The sequence below is a fragment of the Coregonus lavaretus genome, assembly GCF_964263955.1.
Source record: "Coregonus lavaretus genome assembly, chromosome: 13".
Taxonomy (NCBI): Eukaryota; Metazoa; Chordata; class Actinopteri; order Salmoniformes; family Salmonidae; genus Coregonus; species Coregonus lavaretus.
This window is the reverse complement of record NC_140000.1, coordinates 52,798,375-52,821,517: the sequence shown is the minus strand read 5'-3', so window position 1 is coordinate 52,821,517 and position 23,143 is coordinate 52,798,375. Positions and strand designations below refer to the sequence as shown.

The 23,143-nt window shown below is 43.7% G+C and overlaps 1 protein-coding gene across 1 annotated transcript in view; it reads right to left on the bottom strand.

Moving 5' to 3' along the window:
• The window catches only part of LOC311139712 (crystal protein-like), a gene marked incomplete at both ends in the record, with an annotated part of 60,984 nt that extends 37,841 nt beyond the window's left edge, over positions 1-23,143 (bottom strand). Inside the window, 5 exons of the mRNA XM_084174634.1 lie at positions 18,522-18,640; positions 19,490-19,617; positions 20,783-20,916; positions 22,194-22,395; positions 22,640-23,143. Coding sequence (XP_084030760.1) covers positions 18,522-18,640; positions 19,490-19,617; positions 20,783-20,916; positions 22,194-22,395; positions 22,640-23,143 — 1,087 coding nt within the window. The remainder of the gene's footprint in view (positions 1-18,521; positions 18,641-19,489; positions 19,618-20,782; positions 20,917-22,193; positions 22,396-22,639) is intronic.

Genomic DNA, 23,143 nt, shown 5'->3' with positions numbered 1-23,143 from the left:
AGATCGATAGAGGGTCAACTTAGATAGGTCAATGGTGGATAGGTTGAGGGTCAACTTAGATAGGTCAACGGTAGATAGGTAGAGGGTCAACTTAGATAGGTAGACGGTCAACTTAGATAGGTCAACGGTGGATAGGTAGAGGGTCAACTTAGGTCAAAGGTAGATAGGTAGAGGGTCAACGGTAAATAGGTAGAGGGTCAACTTAGATAGGTAGAGGGTCAACTTAGATAAGTCAATGGTGGATAGGTAGAGAGTCAACTTAGATAGGTCAACGGTAGATAGGTAGAGGGTCAACTTAGATAGATAGAGGGTCAACTTAGATTGGTCAATGGTGGATAGGTAGAGGGTCAACTAAGATAGGTCAATAGTAGATAGGTAGAAGGTCAACTTAGATAGGTAGAGTGTCAACTTAGATAGGTAGAGGCTCAACTTAGATAGGTCAATGGTAGATAGGCAGACGGTCAACTTAGATAGGTCAACGGTAGATAGGTAGAGGGTCAACTTAGATAGGTAGAGGGTCAACTTAGATAGGTCAACGTTAGATAGGTAGACGGTCAACTTAGATAGGTAGAGGGTCAACTTAGATCGGTCAACGGTAGATAGGTAGAGGGTCAAAGGTAGATAGGTAGAGGGTAAACTTAGATAGGTAGAGGGTCAACTTAGATAGGTCAATGGTAGATAGGTAGAGAGTCAACTTAGATAGGTAGAGGGTCAACTTAGATAGGTCAATGGTGGATAGGTAAAGGGTCAACTTAGATAGGTAGAGGTTCAACTTAGATAGGTCAATGGTAGATAGGTAGAGGGTCAACTTAGATAGGTAGAGGGTCAACGGTAGATAGTAGAGGGTCAACTTAGATCGATAGAGGGTCAACTTAGATAAGTCAACGGTGGATAGGTAGCGGGTCAACTTAGATAGGTAGAGTATCAACTTAGATAGGTCAATGGTGGATAGGTAGAGGGTCAACTTAGATAGGTCAATGGTAGATAGGTAGAGGGTCAACTTAGATTGGTCAACGGTAGATAGGTAGAGGGTCAACTTAGATAGGTCAATGGTAGATAGGTAGAGGGTCAACTTAGATTGGTCAACGGTAGATAGGTAGAGGGTCAACTTAGATAGGTCAACGGTAGATAGGTAGAGGGTCAACTTAGATAGGTAGACGGTCAACTTAGATAGGTCAACGGTAGATCGATAGAGGGTCAACTTTGATAAGTCAACGGTGGATAGGTAGAAGGTCAACTTAGATAGGTCAACAGTAGATAGGTAGAGGATCAACTTAGATAGGTCAACGGTAGATCGGTAGAGGGTCAACTTAGATAGGTAGAGGGTCAACTTAGATAGGTAGAGTGTCAACTTAGATTGGTCAACGGTAGATAGGTAGAGGGTCAACTTAGATAGGTCAACGGTAGATAGGTAGAGGGTCAACTTAGATAGGTCAACGGTAGATCGGTAGAGGGTCAACTTAGATAGGTCAACGGTAGATAGGTAGAAGGTCAACTTAGATAGGTCAACGGTAGATAGGTAGAGGGTCAACTTATATAGGTCAACGGTAGATCGGTAGAGGGTCAACTTAGATAGGTCAATGGTGGATAGGTAGAGGGTCAACATAGATAGGTCAACGGTAGATAGGTAGCGGGTCAACTTAGATAGGTAGAGGGTCAACTTAGATAGGTAGAGGGTCAACTTAGATAGGTAGAGGATGAACTTAGATAGGTAGAGGGTCAACTTAGATAGGTAGAGGGTCAACTTAGATAGGTCAACGGTAGATAGGTAGAAGGTCAACTTAGATAGGTCAACGGTAGATAGGTAGAGGGTCAACTTAGATAGGTCAACGGTAGATAGGTAGCGGGTCAACTTAGATAGGTAGAGGGTCAACTTAGATAGGTAGAGGGTCAACTTAGATAGGTCAATGGTAGATAGGTAGAGGATCAACTTAGATAGGTCAACGGTAGATCGGTAGAGGTTCAACTTAGATAGGTAGACGGTCAACTTAGATAGGTCAACGGTAGATCGGTAGAGGATCAACTTAGATAGGTCAACGGTAGATAGGTAGAAGGTCAACTTAGATAGGTCAACGGTAGATAGGTAGAGGGTCAACTTATATAGGTCAACGGTAGATAGGTAGAAGGTCAACTTAGATAGGTCAATGGTGGATAGGTAGAGGGTCAACTTAGATAGGTCAACGGTAGATAGGTAGAGGGTCAACTTAGATAGGTCAACGGTAGATAGGTAGAGGGTCAACTTAGATAGGTAGAGGGTCAACTTAGATAGGTCAACGTTAGATAGGTAGACGGTCAACTTAGATAGGTCAATGGTGGATAGGTAGAGGGTCAACTTAGATCGATAGAGGGTCAACTTAGATAAGTCAACGGTGGATAGGTAGAGGGTCAACTTAGATAGGTAGAGGGTCAACTTAGATAGGTAGAGGGTCAACTTAGATAGGTCAACGGTAGATAGGTAGAGGATGAACTTAGATAGGTAGAGGGTCAACTTAGATAGGTCAATGGTGGATAGGTAGAGGGTCAACTTAGATAGGTCAACGGTAGATAGGTAGAGGGTCAACTTAGATAGGTAGAGGGTCAACTTAGATAGGTCAACGGTAGATAGGTAGAGGGTCAACTTAGATAGGTAGAGGGTCAACTTAGATAGGTCAATGGTGGATAGGTAGAGGGTCAACTTAGATAGGTCAACGGTAGATAGGTAGAGGGTCAACTTAGATAGGTCAATGGTAGATAGGTAGAGGGTCAACTTAGATAGGTAGAGGGTCAACTTAGATAGGTCAACGTTAGATAGGTAGACGGTCAACTTAGATAGGTCAATGGTGGATAGGTAGAGGGTCAACTTAGATCGATAGAGGGTCAACTTAGATAGGTAGAGGGTCAACTTAGATTGGTCAACGGTAGATAGGTAGAGGGTCAACTTAGATAGGTCAATGGTAGATAGGTAGAGGGTCAACTTAGATTGGTCAATGGTAGATAGGTAGAGGGTCAACTTAGATAGGTAGAGGGTCAACTTAGATAGGTCAACGGTAGATCGATAGAGGGTCAACTTTGATAAGTCAACTGTGGATAGGTAGAAGGTCAACTTAGATAGGTCAACAGTAGATAGGTAGAGGATCAACTTAGATAGGTCAACGGTAGATCGGTAGAGGGTCAACTTAGATAGGTAGAGAGTCAACTTAGATAGGTAGAGTGTCAACTTAGATTGGTCAACGGTAGATAGGTAGAGGGTCAACTTAGATAGGTCAACGGTAGATAGGTAGAGGGTCAACTTAGATAGGTCAACGGTAGATCGGTAGAGGGTCAACTTAGATAGGTAGAGGGTCAACTTAGATAGGTAGAGGGTCAACTTAGATAGGTCAACGGTAGATAGGTAGAGGATGAACTTAGATAGGTAGAGGGTCAACTTAGATAGGTCAACGGTAGATAGGTAGAGGGTCAACTTAGATAGGTAGAGGGTCAACTTTGATAAGTCAACGGTGGATAGGTAGAAGGTCAACTTAGATAGGTCAACAGTAGATAGGTAGAGGATCAACTTAGATAGGTCAACGGTAGATCGGTAGAGGGTCAACTTAGATAGGTAGAGGGTCAACTTAGATAGGTAGAGTGTCAACTTAGATAGGTCAATGGTGGATAGGTAGAGGGTCAACTTAGATAGGTCAACGGTAGATAGGTAGAGGGTCAACTTAGATAGGTAGAGGGTCAACTTAGATAGGTAGAGGGTCAACTTAGATAGGTCAACGGTAGATAGGTAGAGGATGAACTTAGATAGGTAGAGGGTCAACTTAGATAGGTCAACGGTAGATCGGTAGAGGGTCAACTTAGATAGGTCAATGGTGGATAGGTAGAGGGTCAACATAGATAGGTCAACGGTAGATAGGTAGCGGGTCAACTTAGATAGGTAGAGGGTCAACTTAGATAGGTAGAGGGTCAACTTAGATAGGTCAACGGTAGATAGGTAGAGGATGAACTTAGATAGGTAGAGGGTCAACTTAGATAGGTAGAGGGTCAACTTAGATAGGTCAACGGTAGATCGGTAGAGGGTCAACTTAGATAGGTCAACGGTAGATAGGTAGAAGGTCAACTTAGATAGGTCAACGGTAGATAGGTAGAGGGTCAACTTATATAGGTCAACGGTAGATCGGTAGAGGGTCAACTTAGATAGGTAGAGGGTCAACTTAGATAGGTCAACGTTAGATAGGTAGACGGTCAACTTAGATAGGTCAATGGTGGATAGGTAGAGGGTCAACTTAGATCGATAGAGGGTCAACTTAGATAAGTCAACGGTGGATAGGTAGAGGGTCAACTTAGATAGGTAGAGGGTCAACTTAGATAGGTAGAGGGTCAACTTAGATAGGTCAACGGTAGATAGGTAGAGGATGAACTTAGATAGGTAGAGGGTCAACTTAGATAGGTCAATGGTGGATAGGTAGAGGGTCAACTTAGATAGGTCAACGGTAGATAGGTAGAGGGTCAACTTAGATAGGTCAATGGTAGATAGGTAGAGGGTCAACTTAGATAGGTAGAGGGTCAACTTAGATAGGTCAACGTTAGATAGGTAGACGGTCAACTTAGATAGGTCAATGGTGGATAGGTAGAGGGTCAACTTAGATCGATAGAGGGTCAACTTAGATAGGTAGAGGGTCAACTTAGATAGGTCAATGGTAGATAGGTAGAGGGTCAACTTAGATTGGTCAACGGTAGATAGGTAGAGGGTCAACTTAGATAGGTCAATGGTAGATAGGTAGAGGGTCAACTTAGATTGGTCAATGGTAGATAGGTAGAGGATCAACTTAGATAGGTAGAGGGTCAACTTAGATAGGTCAACGGTAGATCGATAGAGGGTCAACTTTGATAAGTCAACTGTGGATAGGTAGAAGGTCAACTTAGATAGGTCAACAGTAGATAGGTAGAGGATCAACTTAGATAGGTCAACGGTAGATCGATAGAGGGTCAACTTAGATAGGTCAATGGTGGATAGGTTGAGGGTCAACTTAGATAGGTCAACGGTAGATAGGTAGAGGGTCAACTTAGATAGGTAGACGGTCAACTTAGATAGGTCAACGGTGGATAGGTAGAGGGTCAACTTAGGTCAAAGGTAGATAGGTAGAGGGTCAACGGTAAATAGGTAGAGGGTCAACTTAGATAGGTAGAGGGTCAACTTAGATAAGTCAATGGTGGATAGGTAGAGAGTCAACTTAGATAGGTCAACAGTAGATAGGTAGAGGGTCAACTTAGATAGGTAGAGGGTCAACTTAGATAGGTCAACAGTAGATATGTAGAGATTCAACTTAGATAGGTCAACGGTAGATAGGTAGAGGGTCAACTTAGATAGATAGAGGGTCAACTTAGATTGGTCAATGGTGGATAGGTAGAGGGTCAACTAAGATAGGTCAATAGTAGATAGGTAGAAGGTCAACTTAGATAGGTAGAGTGTCAACTTAGATAGGTAGAGGCTCAACTTAGATAGGTCAATGGTAGATAGGCAGACGGTCAACTTAGATAGGTCAACGGTAGATAGGTAGAGGGTCAACTTAGATAGGTAGAGGGTCAACTTAGATAGGTCAACGTTAGATAGGTAGACGGTCAACTTAGATAGGTAGAGGGTCAACTTAGATCGGTCAACGGTAGATAGGTAGAGGGTCAAAGGTAGATAGGTAGAGGGTAAACTTAGATAGGTAGAGGGTCAACTTAGATAGGTCAATGGTAGATAGGTAGAGAGTCAACTTAGATAGGTAGAGGGTCAACTTAGATAGGTCAATGGTGGATAGGTAAAGGGTCAACTTAGATAGGTAGAGGTTCAACTTAGATAGGTCAATGGTAGATAGGTAGAGGGTCAACTTAGATAGGTAGAGGGTCAACGGTAGATAGTAGAGGGTCAACTTAGATCGATAGAGGGTCAACTTAGATAAGTCAACGGTGGATAGGTAGCGGGTCAACTTAGATAGGTAGAGGGTCAACTTAGATTGGTCAACGGTAGATAGGTAGAGGGTCAACTTAGATAGGTCAATGGTAGATAGGTAGAGGGTCAACTTAGATTGGTCAACGGTAGATAGGTAGAGGGTCAACTTAGATAGGTCAACGGTAGATAGGTAGAGGGTCAACTTAGATAGGTAGACGGTCAACTTAGATAGGTCAACGGTAGATCGATAGAGGGTCAACTTTGATAAGTCAACGGTGGATAGGTAGAAGGTCAACTTAGATAGGTCAACAGTAGATAGGTAGAGGATCAACTTAGATAGGTCAACGGTAGATCGGTAGAGGGTCAACTTAGATAGGTAGAGGGTCAACTTAGATAGGTAGAGTGTCAACTTAGATTGGTCAACGGTAGATAGGTAGAGAGTCAACTTAGATAGGTCAACGGTAGATAGGTAGAGGGTCAACTTAGATAGGTCAACGGTAGATCGGTAGAGGGTCAACTTAGATAGGTCAACGGTAGATAGGTAGAAGGTCAACTTAGATAGGTCAACGGTAGATAGGTAGAGGGTCAACTTATATAGGTCAACGGTAGATCGGTAGAGGGTCAACTTAGATAGGTCAATGGTGGATAGGTAGAGGGTCAACATAGATAGGTCAACGGTAGATAGGTAGCGGGTCAACTTAGATAGGTAGAGGGTCAACTTAGATAGGTAGAGGGTCAACTTAGATAGGTAGAGGATGAACTTAGATAGGTAGAGGGTCAACTTAGATAGGTAGAGGGTCAACTTAGATAGGTCAACGGTAGATAGGTAGAAGGTCAACTTAGATAGGTCAACGGTAGATAGGTAGAGGGTCAACTTAGATAGGTCAACGGTAGATAGGTAGCGGGTCAACTTAGATAGGTAGAGGGTCAACTTAGATAGGTAGAGGGTCAACTTAGATAGGTCAATGGTAGATAGGTAGAGGATCAACTTAGATAGGTCAACGGTAGATCGGTAGAGGTTCAACTTAGATAGGTAGACGGTCAACTTAGATAGGTCAACGGTAGATCGGTAGAGGATCAACTTAGATAGGTCAACGGTAGATAGGTAGAAGGTCAACTTAGATAGGTCAACGGTAGATAGGTAGAGGGTCAACTTATATAGGTCAACGGTAGATAGGTAGAAGGTCAACTTAGATAGGTCAATGGTGGATAGGTAGAGGGTCAACTTAGATAGGTCAACGGTAGATAGGTAGAGGGTCAACTTAGATAGGTCAACGGTAGATAGGTAGAGGGTCAACTTAGATAGGTAGAGGGTCAACTTAGATAGGTCAACGTTAGATAGGTAGACGGTCAACTTAGATAGGTCAATGGTGGATAGGTAGAGGGTCAACTTAGATCGATAGAGGGTCAACTTAGATAAGTCAACGGTGGATAGGTAGAGGGTCAACTTAGATAGGTAGAGGGTCAACTTAGATAGGTAGAGGGTCAACTTAGATAGGTCAACGGTAGATAGGTAGAGGATGAACTTAGATAGGTAGAGGGTCAACTTAGATAGGTCAATGGTGGATAGGTAGAGGGTCAACTTAGATAGGTCAACGGTAGATAGGTAGAGGGTCAACTTAGATAGGTAGAGGGTCAACTTAGATAGGTCAACGGTAGATAGGTAGAGGGTCAACTTAGATAGGTAGAGGGTCAACTTAGATAGGTCAATGGTGGATAGGTAGAGGGTCAACTTAGATAGGTCAACGGTAGATAGGTAGAGGGTCAACTTAGATAGGTCAATGGTAGATAGGTAGAGGGTCAACTTAGATAGGTAGAGGGTCAACTTAGATAGGTCAACGTTAGATAGGTAGACGGTCAACTTAGATAGGTCAATGGTGGATAGGTAGAGGGTCAACTTAGATCGATAGAGGGTCAACTTAGATAGGTAGAGGGTCAACTTAGATAGGTCAATGGTAGATAGGTAGAGGGTCAACTTAGATTGGTCAACGGTAGATAGGTAGAGGGTCAACTTAGATAGGTCAATGGTAGATAGGTAGAGGGTCAACTTAGATTGGTCAATGGTAGATAGGTAGAGGGTCAACTTAGATAGGTAGAGGGTCAACTTAGATAGGTCAACGGTAGATCGATAGAGGGTCAACTTTGATAAGTCAACTGTGGATAGGTAGAAGGTCAACTTAGATAGGTCAACAGTAGATAGGTAGAGGATCAACTTAGATAGGTCAACGGTAGATCGGTAGAGGGTCAACTTAGATAGGTAGAGAGTCAACTTAGATAGGTAGAGTGTCAACTTAGATTGGTCAACGGTAGATAGGTAGAGGGTCAACTTAGATAGGTCAACGGTAGATAGGTAGAGGGTCAACTTAGATAGGTCAACGGTAGATCGGTAGAGGGTCAACTTAGATAGGTAGAGGGTCAACTTAGATAGGTAGAGGGTCAACTTAGATAGGTCAACGGTAGATAGGTAGAGGATGAACTTAGATAGGTAGAGGGTCAACTTAGATAGGTCAACGGTAGATAGGTAGAGGGTCAACTTAGATAGGTAGAGGGTCAACTTTGATAAGTCAACGGTGGATAGGTAGAAGGTCAACTTAGATAGGTCAACAGTAGATAGGTAGAGGATCAACTTAGATAGGTCAACGGTAGATCGGTAGAGGGTCAACTTAGATAGGTAGAGGGTCAACTTAGATAGGTAGAGTGTCAACTTAGATAGGTCAATGGTGGATAGGTAGAGGGTCAACTTAGATAGGTCAACGGTAGATAGGTAGAGGGTCAACTTAGATAGGTAGAGGGTCAACTTAGATAGGTAGAGGGTCAACTTAGATAGGTCAACGGTAGATAGGTAGAGGATGAACTTAGATAGGTAGAGGGTCAACTTAGATAGGTCAACGGTAGATCGGTAGAGGGTCAACTTAGATAGGTCAATGGTGGATAGGTAGAGGGTCAACATAGATAGGTCAACGGTAGATAGGTAGCGGGTCAACTTAGATAGGTAGAGGGTCAACTTAGATAGGTAGAGGGTCAACTTAGATAGGTCAACGGTAGATAGGTAGAGGATGAACTTAGATAGGTAGAGGGTCAACTTAGATAGGTAGAGGGTCAACTTAGATAGGTCAACGGTAGATCGGTAGAGGGTCAACTTAGATAGGTCAACGGTAGATAGGTAGAAGGTCAACTTAGATAGGTCAACGGTAGATAGGTAGAGGGTCAACTTATATAGGTCAACGGTAGATCGGTAGAGGGTCAACTTAGATAGGTAGAGGGTCAACTTAGATAGGTCAACGTTAGATAGGTAGACGGTCAACTTAGATAGGTCAATGGTGGATAGGTAGAGGGTCAACTTAGATCGATAGAGGGTCAACTTAGATAAGTCAACGGTGGATAGGTAGAGGGTCAACTTAGATAGGTAGAGGGTCAACTTAGATAGGTAGAGGGTCAACTTAGATAGGTCAACGGTAGATAGGTAGAGGATGAACTTAGATAGGTAGAGGGTCAACTTAGATAGGTCAATGGTGGATAGGTAGAGGGTCAACTTAGATAGGTCAACGGTAGATAGGTAGAGGGTCAACTTAGATAGGTAGAGGGTCAACTTAGATAGGTCAACGGTAGATAGGTAGAGGGTCAACTTAGATAGGTAGAGGGTCAACTTAGATAGGTCAATGGTGGATAGGTAGAGGGTCAACTTAGATAGGTCAACGGTAGATAGGTAGAGGGTCAACTTAGATAGGTCAATGGTAGATAGGTAGAGGGTCAACTTAGATAGGTAGAGGGTCAACTTAGATAGGTCAACGTTAGATAGGTAGACGGTCAACTTAGATAGGTCAATGGTGGATAGGTAGAGGGTCAACTTAGATCGATAGAGGGTCAACTTAGATAGGTAGAGGGTCAACTTAGATAGGTCAATGGTAGATAGGTAGAGGGTCAACTTAGATTGGTCAACGGTAGATAGGTAGAGGGTCAACTTAGATAGGTCAATGGTAGATAGGTAGAGGGTCAACTTAGATTGGTCAATGGTAGATAGGTAGAGGGTCAACTTAGATAGGTAGAGGGTCAACTTAGATAGGTCAACGGTAGATCGATAGAGGGTCAACTTTGATAAGTCAACTGTGGATAGGTAGAAGGTCAACTTAGATAGGTCAACAGTAGATAGGTAGAGGATCAACTTAGATAGGTCAACGGTAGATCGGTAGAGGGTCAACTTAGATAGGTAGAGAGTCAACTTAGATAGGTAGAGTGTCAACTTAGATTGGTCAACGGTAGATAGGTAGAGGGTCAACTTAGATAGGTCAACGGTAGATAGGTAGAGGGTCAACTTAGATAGGTCAACGGTAGATCGGTAGAGGGTCAACTTAGATAGGTAGAGGGTCAACTTAGATAGGTAGAGAGTCAACTTAGATAGGTCAACGGTAGATAGGTAGAGGATGAACTTAGATAGGTAGAGGGTCAACTTAGATAGGTCAACGGTAGATAGGTAGAGGGTCAACTTAGATAGGTAGAGGGTCAACTTAGATAGGTCAATGGTAGATAGGTAGAGGGTCAACTTAGATTGGTCAACGGTAGATAGGTAGAGGGTCAACTTAGATAGGTCAATGGTAGATAGGTAGAGGGTCAACTTAGATTGGTCAACGGTAGATAGGTAGAGGGTCAACTTAGATAGGTAGAGGGTCAACTTTGATAAGTCAACGGTGGATAGGTAGAAGGTCAACTTAGATAGGTCAACAGTAGATAGGTAGAGGATCAACTTAGATAGGTCAACGGTAGATCGGTAGAGGGTCAACTTAGATAGGTAGAGGGTCAACTTAGATAGGTAGAGTGTCAACTTAGATAGGTCAATGGTGGATAGGTAGAGGGTCAACTTAGATAGGTCAACGGTAGATAGGTAGAGGGTCAACTTAGATAGGTAGAGGGTCAACTTAGATAGGTAGAGGGTCAACTTAGATAGGTCAACGGTAGATAGGTAGAGGATGAACTTAGATAGGTAGAGGGTCAACTTAGATAGGTCAACGGTAGATAGGTAGAGGGTCAACTTAGATAGGTAGAGGGTCAACTTAGATAGGTCAACGGTAGATCGGTAGAGGGTCAACTTAGATAGGTCAATGGTGGATAGGTAGAGGGTCAACATAGATAGGTCAACGGTAGATAGGTAGCGGGTCAACTTAGATAGGTAGAGGATGAACTTAGATAGGTAGAGGGTCAACTTAGATAGGTAGAGGGTCAACTTAGATAGGTCAACGGTAGATAGGTAGAGGGTCAACTTAGATAGGTAGAGGGTCAACTTAGATAGGTAGAGGGTCAACTTAGATAGGTCAACGGTAGATAGGTAGAGGATGAACTTAGATAGGTAGAGGGTCAACTTAGATAGGTCAACGGTAGATAGGTAGAGGGTCAACTTAGATAGGTAGAGGGTCAACTTAGATAGGTCAATGGTAGATAGGTAGAGGGTCAACTTAGATAGGTCAATGGTGGATAGGTAGAGGGTCAACATAGATAGGTCAACGGTAGATAGGTAGCGGGTCAACTTAGATAGGTAGAGGGTCAACTTAGATAGGTAGAGGGTCAACTTAGATAGGTCAACGGTAGATAGGTAGAGGATGAACTTAGATAGGTAGAGGGTCAACTTAGATAGGTAGAGGGTCAACTTAGATAGGTCAACGGTAGATCGGTAGAGGGTCAACTTAGATAGGTAGAGGGTCAACTTAGATAGGTAGAGTGTCAACTTAGATAGGTAGAGGGTCAACTTAGATAGGTAGAGGGTCAACTTAGATAGGTAGAGGGTCAACTTAGATAGGTCAACGGTAGATAGGTAGAGGATGAACTTAGATAGGTAGAGGGTCAACTTAGATAGGTCAACGGTAGATAGGTAGAGGGTCAACTTAGATAGGTAGAGGGTCAACTTAGATAGGTCAACGGTAGATAGGTAGCGGGTCAACTTAGATAGGTAGAGGGTCAACTTAGATAGGTCAATGGTAGATAGGTAGAGAGTCAACTTAGATAGGTCAACGGTAGATAGGTAGAGGGTCAACTTAGATAGGTAGAGGGTCAACTTAGATAGGTCAATGGTGGATAGGTAGAGGGTCAACATAGATAGGTCAACGGTAGATAGGTAGCGGGTCAACTTAGATAGGTCAATGGAGGATAGGTAGAGGGTCAACTTAAATAGGTCAACGGTAGATAGGTAGAGGGTCAACTTAGATAGGTAGAGGGTCAACTTAGATAGGTCAATGGTAGATAGGTAGAGGGTCAACTTAGATAGGTAGAGGGTCAACTTAGATTGGTCAACGGTAGATAGGTAGAGGGTCAACTTAGATAGGTCAATGGTGGATAGGTAGAGGGTCAACATAGATAGGTCAACGGTAGATAGGTAGCAGGTCAACTTAGATAGGTAGAGGGTCAACTTAGATAGGTAGAGGGTCAACTTAGATAGGTCAACGGTAGATAGGTAGAGGATGAACTTAGATAGGTAGAGGGTCAACTTAGATAGGTCAACGGTAGATCGGTAGAGGGTCAACTTAGATAGGTAGAGGGTCAACTTAGATAGGTAGAGTGTCAACTTAGATTGGTCAACGGTAGATAGGTAGAGGGTCAACTTAGATAGGTCAACGGTAGATAGGTAGAGGGTCAACTTAGATAGGTCAACGGTAGATAGGTAGAAGGTCAACTTAGATAGGTCAACGGTAGATAGGTAGAGGGTCAACTTATATAGGTCAACGGTAGATCGGTAGAGGGTCAACTTAGATAGGTAGAGGGTCAACTTAGATAGGTCAACGGTAGATAGGTAGAGGGTCAACTTAGATAGGTAGAGGGTCAACTTAGATAGGTAGAGGGTCAACTTAGATAGGTCAACGGTAGATAGGTAGAAGGTCAACTTAGATAGGTCAACGGTAGATAGGTAGAGGGTCAACTTATATAGGTCAACGGTAGATAGGTAGCGGGTCAACTTAGATAGGTAGAGGGTCAACTTAGATAGGTAGAGGGTCAACTTAGATAGGTCAACGGTAGATAGGTAGAGGATGAACTTAGATAGGTAGAGGGTCAACTTAGATAGGTAGAGGGTCAACTTAGATAGGTCAACGGTAGATAGGTAGAGGGTCAACTTAGATAGGTAGAGGGTCAACTTAGATAGGTCAACGGTAGATAGGTAGAGGATGAACTTAGATAGGTAGAGGGTCAACTTAGATAGGTCAACGGTAGATAGGTAGAGGGTCAACTTAGATAGGTAGAGGGTCAACTTAGATAGGTCAACGGTAGATAGGTAGCGGGTCAACTTAGATAGGTAGAGGGTCAACTTAGATAGGTCAATGGTAGATAGGTAGAGGGCCAACTTAGATAGGTCAACGGTAGATAGGTAGAGGGTCAACTTAGATAGGTAGAGGGTCAACTTAGATAGGTCAATGGTGGATAGGTAGAGGGTCAACATAGATAGGTCAACGGTAGATAGGTAGCGGGTCAACTTAGATAGGTCAATGGAGGATAGGTAGAGGGTCAACTTAAATAGGTCAACGGTAGATAGGTAGAGGGTCAACTTAGATAGGTAGAGGGTCAACTTAGATAGGTCAATGGTAGATAGGTAGAGGGTCAACTTAGATAGGTAGAGGGTCAACTTAGATTGGTCAACGGTAGATAGGTAGAGGGTCAACTTAGATAGGTCAACGGTAGATAGGTAGAGGGTCAACTTAGATAGGTCAACGGTAGATAGGTAGAGGGTCAACTTAGATAGGTAGAGGGTCAACTTAGATAGGTCAACGGTAGATCGGTAGAGGGTCAACTTAGATAGGTCAATGGTGGATAGGTAGAGGGTCAACATAGATAGGTCAACGGTAGATAGGTAGAGGGTCAACTTAGATAGGTCAACGGTAGATAGGTAGAGGGTCAACTTAGATTGGTCAACGGTAGATAGGTAGAGGGTCAACTTAGATAGGTCAACGGTAGATAGGTAGAGGGTCAACTTAGATAGGTAGAGGGTCAACTTAGATAGGTCAACGGTAGATAGGTAGAGGGTCAACTTAGATAGGTAGAGGGTCAACTTAGATAGGTCAACGTTAGATAGGTAGACGGTCAACTTAGATAGGTCAATGGTGGATAGGTAGAGGGTCAACTTAGATCGATAGAGGGTCAACTTAGATAAGTCAACGGTGGATAGGTAGAGGGTCAACTTAGATAGGTAGAGGGTCAACTTAGATAGGTAGAGGGTCAACTTAGATAGGTCAACGGTAGATAGGTAGAGGCTGAACTTAGATAGGTAGAGGGTCAACTTAGATAGGTCAATGGTGGATAGGTAGAGGGTCAACTTAGATAGGTCAACGGTAGATAGGTAGAGGGTCAACTTAGATAGGTCAATGGTAGATAGGTAGAGGGTCAACTTAGATAGGTAGAGGGTCAACTTAGATAGGTCAACGTTAGATAGGTAGACGGTCAACTTAGATAGGTCAATGGTGGATAGGTAGAGGGTCAACTTAGATCGATAGAGGGTCAACTTAGATAGGTAGAGGGTCAACTTAGATAGGTCAATGGTAGATAGGTAGAGGGTCAACTTAGATTGGTCAACGGTAGATAGGTAGAGGGTCAACTTAGATAGGTCAATGGTAGATAGGTAGAGGGTCAACTTAGATTGGTCAATGGTAGATAGGTAGAGGGTCAACTTAGATAGGTAGAGGGTCAACTTAGATAGGTCAACGGTAGATCGATAGAGGGTCAACTTTGATAAGTCAACTGTGGATAGGTAGAAGGTCAACTTAGATAGGTCAACAGTAGATAGGTAGAGGATCAACTTAGATAGGTCAACGGTAGATCGGTAGAGGGTCAACTTAGATAGGTAGAGAGTCAACTTAGATAGGTAGAGTGTCAACTTAGATTGGTCAACGGTAGATAGGTAGAGGGTCAACTTAGATAGGTCAACGGTAGATAGGTAGAGGGTCAACTTAGATAGGTCAACGGTAGATCGGTAGAGGGTCAACTTAGTTAGGTAGAGGGTCAACTTAGATAGGTAGAGGGTCAACTTAGATAGGTCAACGGTAGATAGGTAGAGGATGAACTTAGATAGGTAGAGGGTCAACTTAGATAGGTCAACGGTAGATAGGTAGAGGGTCAACTTAGATAGGTAGAGGGTCAACTTAGATAGGTCAATGGTGGATAGGTAGAGGGTCAACTTAGATAGGTCAACGGTAGATAGGTAGAGGGTCAACTTAGATAGGTCAACGGTAGATAGGTAGAGGGTCAACTTAGATAGGTAGAGAGTCAACTTAGATAGGTCAATGGTAGATAGGTAGAGGGTCAACTTAGATTGGTCAACGGTAGATAGGTAGAGGGTCAACTTAGATAGGTCAATGGTAGATAGGTAGAGGGTCAACTTAGATTGGTCAACGGTAGATAGGTAGAGGGTCAACTTAGATAGGTAGAGGGTCAACTTTGATAAGTCAACGGTGGATAGGTAGAAGGTCAACTTAGATAGGTCACCAGTAGATAGGTAGAGGATCAACTTAGATAGGTCAACGGTAGATCGGTAGAGGGTCAACTTAGATAGGTAGAGGGTCAACTTAGATAGGTAGAGTGTCAACTTAGATAGGTCAATGGTGGATAGGTAGAGGGTCAACTTAGATAGGTCAACGGTAGATAGGTAGAGGGTCAACTTAGATAGGTAGAGGGTCAACTTAGATAGGTAGAGGGTCAACTTAGATAGGTCAACGGTAGATAGGTAGAGGATGAACTTAGATAGGTAGAGGGTCAACTTAGATAGGTCAACGGTAGATAGGTAGAGGGTCAACTTAGATAGGTCAATGGAGGATAGGTAGAGGGTCAACTTAAATAGGTCAACGGTAGATAGGTAGAGGGTCAACTTAGATAGGTAGAGGGTCAACTTAGATTGGTCAACGGTAGATAGGTAGAGGGTCAACTTAGATAGGTCAATGGTGGATAGGTAGAGGGTCAACATAGATAGGTCAACGGTAGATAGGTAGCAGGTCAACTTAGATAGGTAGAGGGTCAACTTAGATAGGTAGAGGGTCAACTTAGATAGGTCAACGGTAGATAGGTAGAGGATGAACTTAGATAGGTAGAGGGTCAACTTAGATAGGTCAACGGTAGATCGGTAGAGGGTCAACTTAGATAGGTAGAGGGTCAACTTAGATAGGTCAATGGTAGATAGGTAGAGGGTCAACTTAGATAGGTAGAGTGTCAACTTAGATAGGTCAACGGTAGATAGGTAGAGGGTCAACTTAGATAGGTCAACGGTAGATCGGTAGAGGATCAACTTAGATAGGTCAACGGTAGATAGGTAGAAGGTCAACTTAGATAGGTCAACGGTAGATAGGTAGAGGGTCAACTTATATAGGTCAACGGTAGATCAGTAGAGGGTCAACTTAGATAGGTAGAGGGTCAACTTAGATAGGTCAACGGTAGATAGGTAGAGGGTCAACTTAGATAGGTAGAGGGTCAACTTAGATAGGTAGAGGGTCAACTTAGATAGGTCAACGGTAGATAGGTAGAAGGTCAACTTAGATAGGTAGAGGGTCAACTTAGATAGGTAGAGGGTCAACTTAGATAGGTCAACGGTAGATAGGTAGAGGGTCAACTTAGATAGGTAGAGGGTCAACTTAGATAGGTCAACGGTAGATAGGTAGAGGATGAACTTAGATAGGTAGAGGGTCAACTTAGATAGGTCAACGGTAGATAGGTAGAGGGTCAACTTAGATAGGTAGAGGGTCAACTTAGATAGGTCAACGGTAGATAGGTAGCGGGTCAACTTAGATAGGTAGAGGGTCAACTTAGATAGGTCAATGGTAGATAGGTAGAGGGTCAACTTAGATAGGTAGAGGGTCAACTTAGATAGGTCAACGGTAGATCGGTAGAGGGTCAACTTAGATAGGTCAATGGTGGATAGGTAGAGGGTCAACATAGATAGGTCAACGGTAGATAGGTAGCGGGTCAACTTAGATAGGTCAATGGAGGATAGGTAGAGGGTCAACTTAAATAGGTCAACGGTAGATAGGTAGAGGGTCAACTTAGATAGGTAGAGGGTCAACTTAGATAGGTCAATGGTAGATAGGTAGAGGGTCAACTTAGATAGGTAGAGGGTCAACTTAGATTGGTCAACGGTAGATAGGTAGAGGGTCAACTTAGATAGGTCAACGGTAGATAGGTAGAGGGTCAACTTAGATAGGTCAACGGTAGATAGGTAGAGGGTCAACTTAGATAGGTAGAGGGTCAACTTAAATAGGTCAACGGTAGATCGGTAGAGGGTCAACTTAGATAGGTCAATGGTGGATAGGTAGAGGGTCAACATAGATAGGTCAACGGTAGATAGGTAGCGGGTCAACTTAGATAGGTCAATGGAGGATAGGTAGAGGGTCAACTTAAATAGGTCAACGGTAGATAGGTAGAGGGTCAACTTAGATAGGTAGAGGGTCAACTTAGATAGGTCAATGGTAGATAGGTAGAGGGTCAACTTAGATAGGTAGAGGGTCAACTTAGATAGGTAGAGGGTCAACTTAGATAGGTCAACGGTAGATAGGTAGAGGGTCAACTTAGATTGGTCAACGGTAGATAGGTAGAGGGTCAACTTAGATAGGTAGAGGGTCAACTTAGATAGGTCAACGGTAGATAGGTAGAGGGTCAACTTAGATTGGTCAACGGTAGATAGGTAGAGGGTCAACTTAGATAGGTCAACGGTAGATAGGTAGAGGGTCAACTTAGATAGGTAGAGGGTAAACTTAGATAGGTCAACGGTAGATCGGTAGAGGGTCAACTTAGATAGGTCAATGGTGGATAGGTAGAGGGTCAACATAGATAGGTCAACGGTAGATAGGTAGCGGGTCAACTTAGATAGGTAGAGGGTCAACTTAGATAGGTAGAGGGTCAACTTAGATAGGTCAACGGTAGATAGGTAGAGGATGAACTTAGATAGGTAGCGGGTCAACTTAGATAGGTAGAGTGTCAACTTAGATAGGTCAATGGTAGATAGGTAGAGGGTCAACTTAGATTGGTCAACGGTAGATAGGTAGAGGGTCAACTTAGATTGGTCAACGGTAGATAGGTAGAGGGTCAACTTAGATAGTAGAGGGTCAACTTAGATAGGTCAACAGTAGATAGGTAGCGGGTCAACTTAGATAGGTCAATGGTGGATAGGTAGAGGGTCAACTTAGATAGGTAGAGGGTCAACATAGATAGGTCAACGGTAGATAGGTAGAGGGTCAACTTAGATAGGTAGCGGGTCAACTTAGATAGGTCAATGGTGGATAGGTAGAGGGTCAACTTAGATAGGTAGAGGGTCAACATAGATAGGTCAACGGTAGATAGGTAGAGAGTCAACTTAGATAGGTAGAGGGTCAACTTAGATAGGTCAACGGTAGATGGGTAGAGGGTCAACTTAGATAGGTCAACGGTAGATAGGTAGAGGATCAACTTAGATAGGTCAATGGTAGATAGGTAGAGGGTCAACTGGGTGTGTTCCAAATGCCTCCTTATTTCCTTTATAGTGCACTACTTTTGACCCGAGACCTATGGGCCATGGTCAAAAGCAGTGCACTATAGAGGGGATAGGGTACAATTTGGGATGCACACTTTATCTAAAAATGGTCAGTCTTCAGTCAGAAATCGACAGAGACACAGAGGAAGACTGGTCTCCTACTTGATTTCATCTGGGCAGCGAGGACAGCCTGAGGACTGAGGGACAGCAGGCAAACGAAGTCGCTCACAGAGCAGTTGGCCTGCTTGGCAAAGTCCCTCCCCAGCTTCAGGGCATCATGTCTGGAACAAAGACAACAAACCACAGATAGTCTCTCTCTGCTCAATGGGAACATTAGGTAGTGCCACATCTCTTCCAGGAGAGTAACGACAGCTGTAGATGGAATGAGTGTTTTACTAGGACATGGGCAGGAACTTAAAGGTACCTTGTCTTCTTGGAAAAATTAGCATGTCTAAACTGTAACCCTGAGGGGATAAATAATATAGAATTTTATTGATTGAATGTAATTTTATTGAATTTATCCTGTTTACTCCTTGTAGCTAGGCAGGCCATATAACGAAACACTTATCAGGAAGCTGGGTGATTCACTTTTGTAGTCAATTTCCTATTTACATATGGTAAGGACTACTCATTCAAAATGTGGGAAGGATAAGTTGATCAATATAGATGATAGAAGCAAAGTGAGGGTCTCCTTCTTAAACCTGAAATCCTTCATTGTGAAACTGCCTCGTCTGTTTGGGATATTACAACAACAAAGAAGTTACTGCAAACAACAAACACTGTATTTGTCACTCTGACATCATTGCACGCACGATAGAACAGCAGAAAATGTACTGCAATTTATTTCACTACGTTGCACGACGCTCCTCACCTCTGCTTCGTCAACAAAACAAAAACAATAACAACGGCGGTGGGGCGGACAGTGGCGCCGTTTCCCCTACGGCGGATTTCATCTTTAAGGAGTTAGCGATCAAGACCACTAGCTGAGTCATGTGTTCATTCGACCAACGGAAGAAAACGGACTGAAACAGGGAGAGAAATGTGGGATCTGTCCAATGAGAAACGCTTGTTTTTGCTACGGTGTGCCCTAATGAACACTACCCAGATGTTAGGGGTTAGTGGTCACTGACCTGGTCTTGAGAGGGATGGAGAAGGGTAGGCTCTGGAACACAGCCTGTCTGAACAGGGGCTTACTGCTCTGGACCATCAGGTGGAGGCTCACTGACTGGGCTCCTGCACTCTCCCCAAACACGGTCACCTGTGGTTGATGTTAATGGGCCATAATCAGGGTTGGGTTGTATGTCCACAGACAGAGAAAATAACAATGTACACAAACACACATAATCCTGATGGTTTTATGCCTAATTTAGATATATAATATCCCCTGGGTGCAATTTGAGAAGTGAAGAATGATAAGGCTGTTTATCTTTGTTTGATGGAGGTGGTTTACAGAACTGAAAGGCTTTTTCTTAACCAACCAGAGTATGGTACTAGCTGTTTGTATGAGGTGCCAGTCATTTCTCTTTCGGCATGATCCAACCAATGTGTTTGTGCTGGGTCTGTCTCTGCAGTTGGGCCCAACAAGGACTTCTGGAAAACCAGAGAATTTATTGAAAGTTCCTGGATATGTGCAACCCTACTCTGCAGCATCGACCTCTCTCCGAAGAGCCTCTTTCCCCACTCTCTAACCACTCAGAGAAATCTCATCAGGGCTGGAGGAGCTCTTCGCTATGCCTCATAGAGGCTGTTATTCTCCCAGTAGCAGGGCATCACTACAAATCAGTCACGACAGCACCCCGGGATATATATAGAGGTCATTCAACAACAACCACTGCTGAAATACAACCTTGTCAACAAGGTATTTCTATACATGGTCAGAATGTGAATATCTAGGTCAGTGTATCTGGTGTCGAGTCCAGGAGTTTTTCCTGACCAGAGTTGGGATCAATTCCATTTCAATTCAGTCCATTCAGGAAGTAAACGGAAATTACAATTCACATTTCAATGAGAAAAATTTGAATTTAAATGTCTATTTACTTCCTGAATTGACTGAATTTAAATGGAATTGACCCCAACCCTGCACCTGACCCCAACCCTGCACTTGACCCCAACCCTGCACCTGTCCCCAACCCTGCACCTGACCCCAACACCAAAAAAAAGAGAGCAGTTTGAGCCCGTTGAGATCATCAAAGACTTGAGGTGGCGGAAGAAATCAGATGTTGTCATTTCGTACGACTGTGGTTTGTTCGATCAAAGGGGCATGATCATAAGGCATTAAATGGAAGAAACATACTGAAACAGGGAGGGACTACGTGGACTAGTCTAAGAAACATTCTAATTCGTTTTCCATTGTGAAACATTTGTAAACATTTTCCCTTGCATGCCCTAATGAACACGACCCAGGATAATGTGTGCGTGCTTGCCTTGCTGGGGTCGCCGCCGAACAGAGCAATGTTCTGTTGAACCCAGAGAAGAGCAACCTGCTGATCTAGGATCCCATAATTCCCGGTTGCTGAGGTTTTGGGGTCTTTTCCCGAGACGAGGAAACCAAACGCCCCTGCAATGATAGAGCAAGTCCATTGGTCCATGAAAAACTATATACACAAAACAACACACCCCTCAGAGGAGGTTGGTGGGCGGAGATATAGGAGGACGGGTTCATCATAAAGTCTGGAGTGGAATTGATGGAACGGAGTCAAACACATCAACACATGGTGTTTTGATACCGTTCTATTTATTCCATTACAATGAACCCATCCTCCCATCTCTGCCCCCCAGCCTCCTCTGACACCCACACAGATAATGGCCTTTTTTCAATTGGGTGAAAGTCTGTCCCCTCCTCGACTCCTGTGTCCATCTCTCCTCTGTGACCCAGAAACCGATGTGGTCGCAATATGTAGGAGATGTCAATTCGTTAAAAGGTGAACGGAGGATCCGGCAAAGGATGCTCAGGGGTGCGTTCAGTTCGACAGAACGTTGTGCAACGTTTAATCCAACGGAAACGGTACTGAACGACAAGGGGGCGTAATCATTACTCCGATTCTGTTGCAAAACGTTTCATCTGTTGCTAAATGTTTTGCAACAGAAACCGTTTACGCCAAGCTGAAAACACAAACGAGAGTTTCTATTGGACAAATTCAGGTAGGTCCCTCCCCGTTTCGTTCAGTTTGCTCCATTTGGTTCTAAAATGGTAAACGGTTTCCGTAATGAATGCGCCCCCAGTTGAAGAACGTTGTGATTACGGTGGCCCAGAGGGAGGTTGTGTATGGTGTGTGCTGTGATTTCTAACGACCACACACCCATATTGATCAGGCCACCACAGGGTCACAACTCGCTACACCCACCAAATGGTATTTAACGAGGAGAGGACAGGAGGAGTCGAAGTCCACTTGAGAAAAGGCCATTATATACAGCAATTTGATATACCCAGGGTCTTCTGCTATATTAGACAAGCTCTCAACTCTGTTCATAAATGTTTGGAATCACCATCCAGATATCCATTTGTTTCCTATTTTTGGGACTGTGTAGGGTAATGTCATCAGCAAACCCGATGCGCCCCCCCCCCCCACACTAATGAATCACACAAGGTCTCTGCCCTGTCTCTACACTGTTCCAGGTCTCTTATGAAAGGGTTAGGGTTGAAAGAAACAATTTGATCTTAATGAAACTAGCCTGGATAAATAGATAAAAGTTGTATAGTGAAGAGGTGTGGGGTGACGTTCCCTTTAGATACTGACCCTGGTCAGTTTGGCATTTTCCCCACTAATGGTTAAGGTTAGGTTTAGGGAAGCAGATCCTAGATATGTACCTAGAGAAACTTCACCCCTGTCTTACCTAGCCGATATGCCATGTTCACCACCACAGTGTGTGTGAAGTTACTGATGAACCTCCCATCGTACAGGGGCTTGGAGGCTGAGCCAGCGATGAAATCCCCCCCGTGGATCCACACCATCACTGGCAGGGGTGTCAGTAAAGGGGAACTGAAGTTCACATCCAGAGGTACAAATATGTTGAGGTAGAGGCAGTTCTCACTCACCTACGGGACAATCACGTTTCATTTCACAAACCAAATATTCACATTTCACAAGCCATTTCACACGGCAAATAAAATATTCACATTATTGATGAATCAAAGACGTTTCTGGATGTTATCAGGAGATTAGTCAGGACTTTGTTAATTTCATGTTTCACCGTCAACACGCTGCACATGACATACTGGTAGAACATTACGCTAAATCATAACAAAATCATTATCAAGCCCATCTGAGTCAGTCCCCTACCTTCTGAGGGCACTCGTCAGATATAGGGCCACTGCAGCCTTGCATACATGCGTCCCTCGGGTACGTGGCGTCGTACACCCCCAGCCACGGGGTCACCGGTCTGGGGGCCTTCCAGCGGTACTCGGCCACAGGTGGGTCCGCGTACGGGATCCCATAAAATATGTGGGTCTTTTCCACTGTGAGTCCCTTGATCACCCCATTGTTGGTCAACACTATGGGGCCATAGTCAGGAATATCAGGGATAGTAGTCTTGGTGTTGACTGGTTCCTCATCAGTCCAGATGGGAATGGAATCCTCTGGATCTTCAAGCTCCTCCAATGAGTTTGTTTCAAAGCGAATGTCTCTGTTGATAGCCAAAGGTTGATCCCTGACTAGTAGTCCATAGGAGGAAATCCTTCCAATAAACTCTGTAAGGTCGATCTCATTCTCAAACGTTGTCGCCTCTGCAAAAGACAGCGCAAAGACCAGGGAGCAAAGCAGCAAGAAACAGTGACAGCTCTCCAT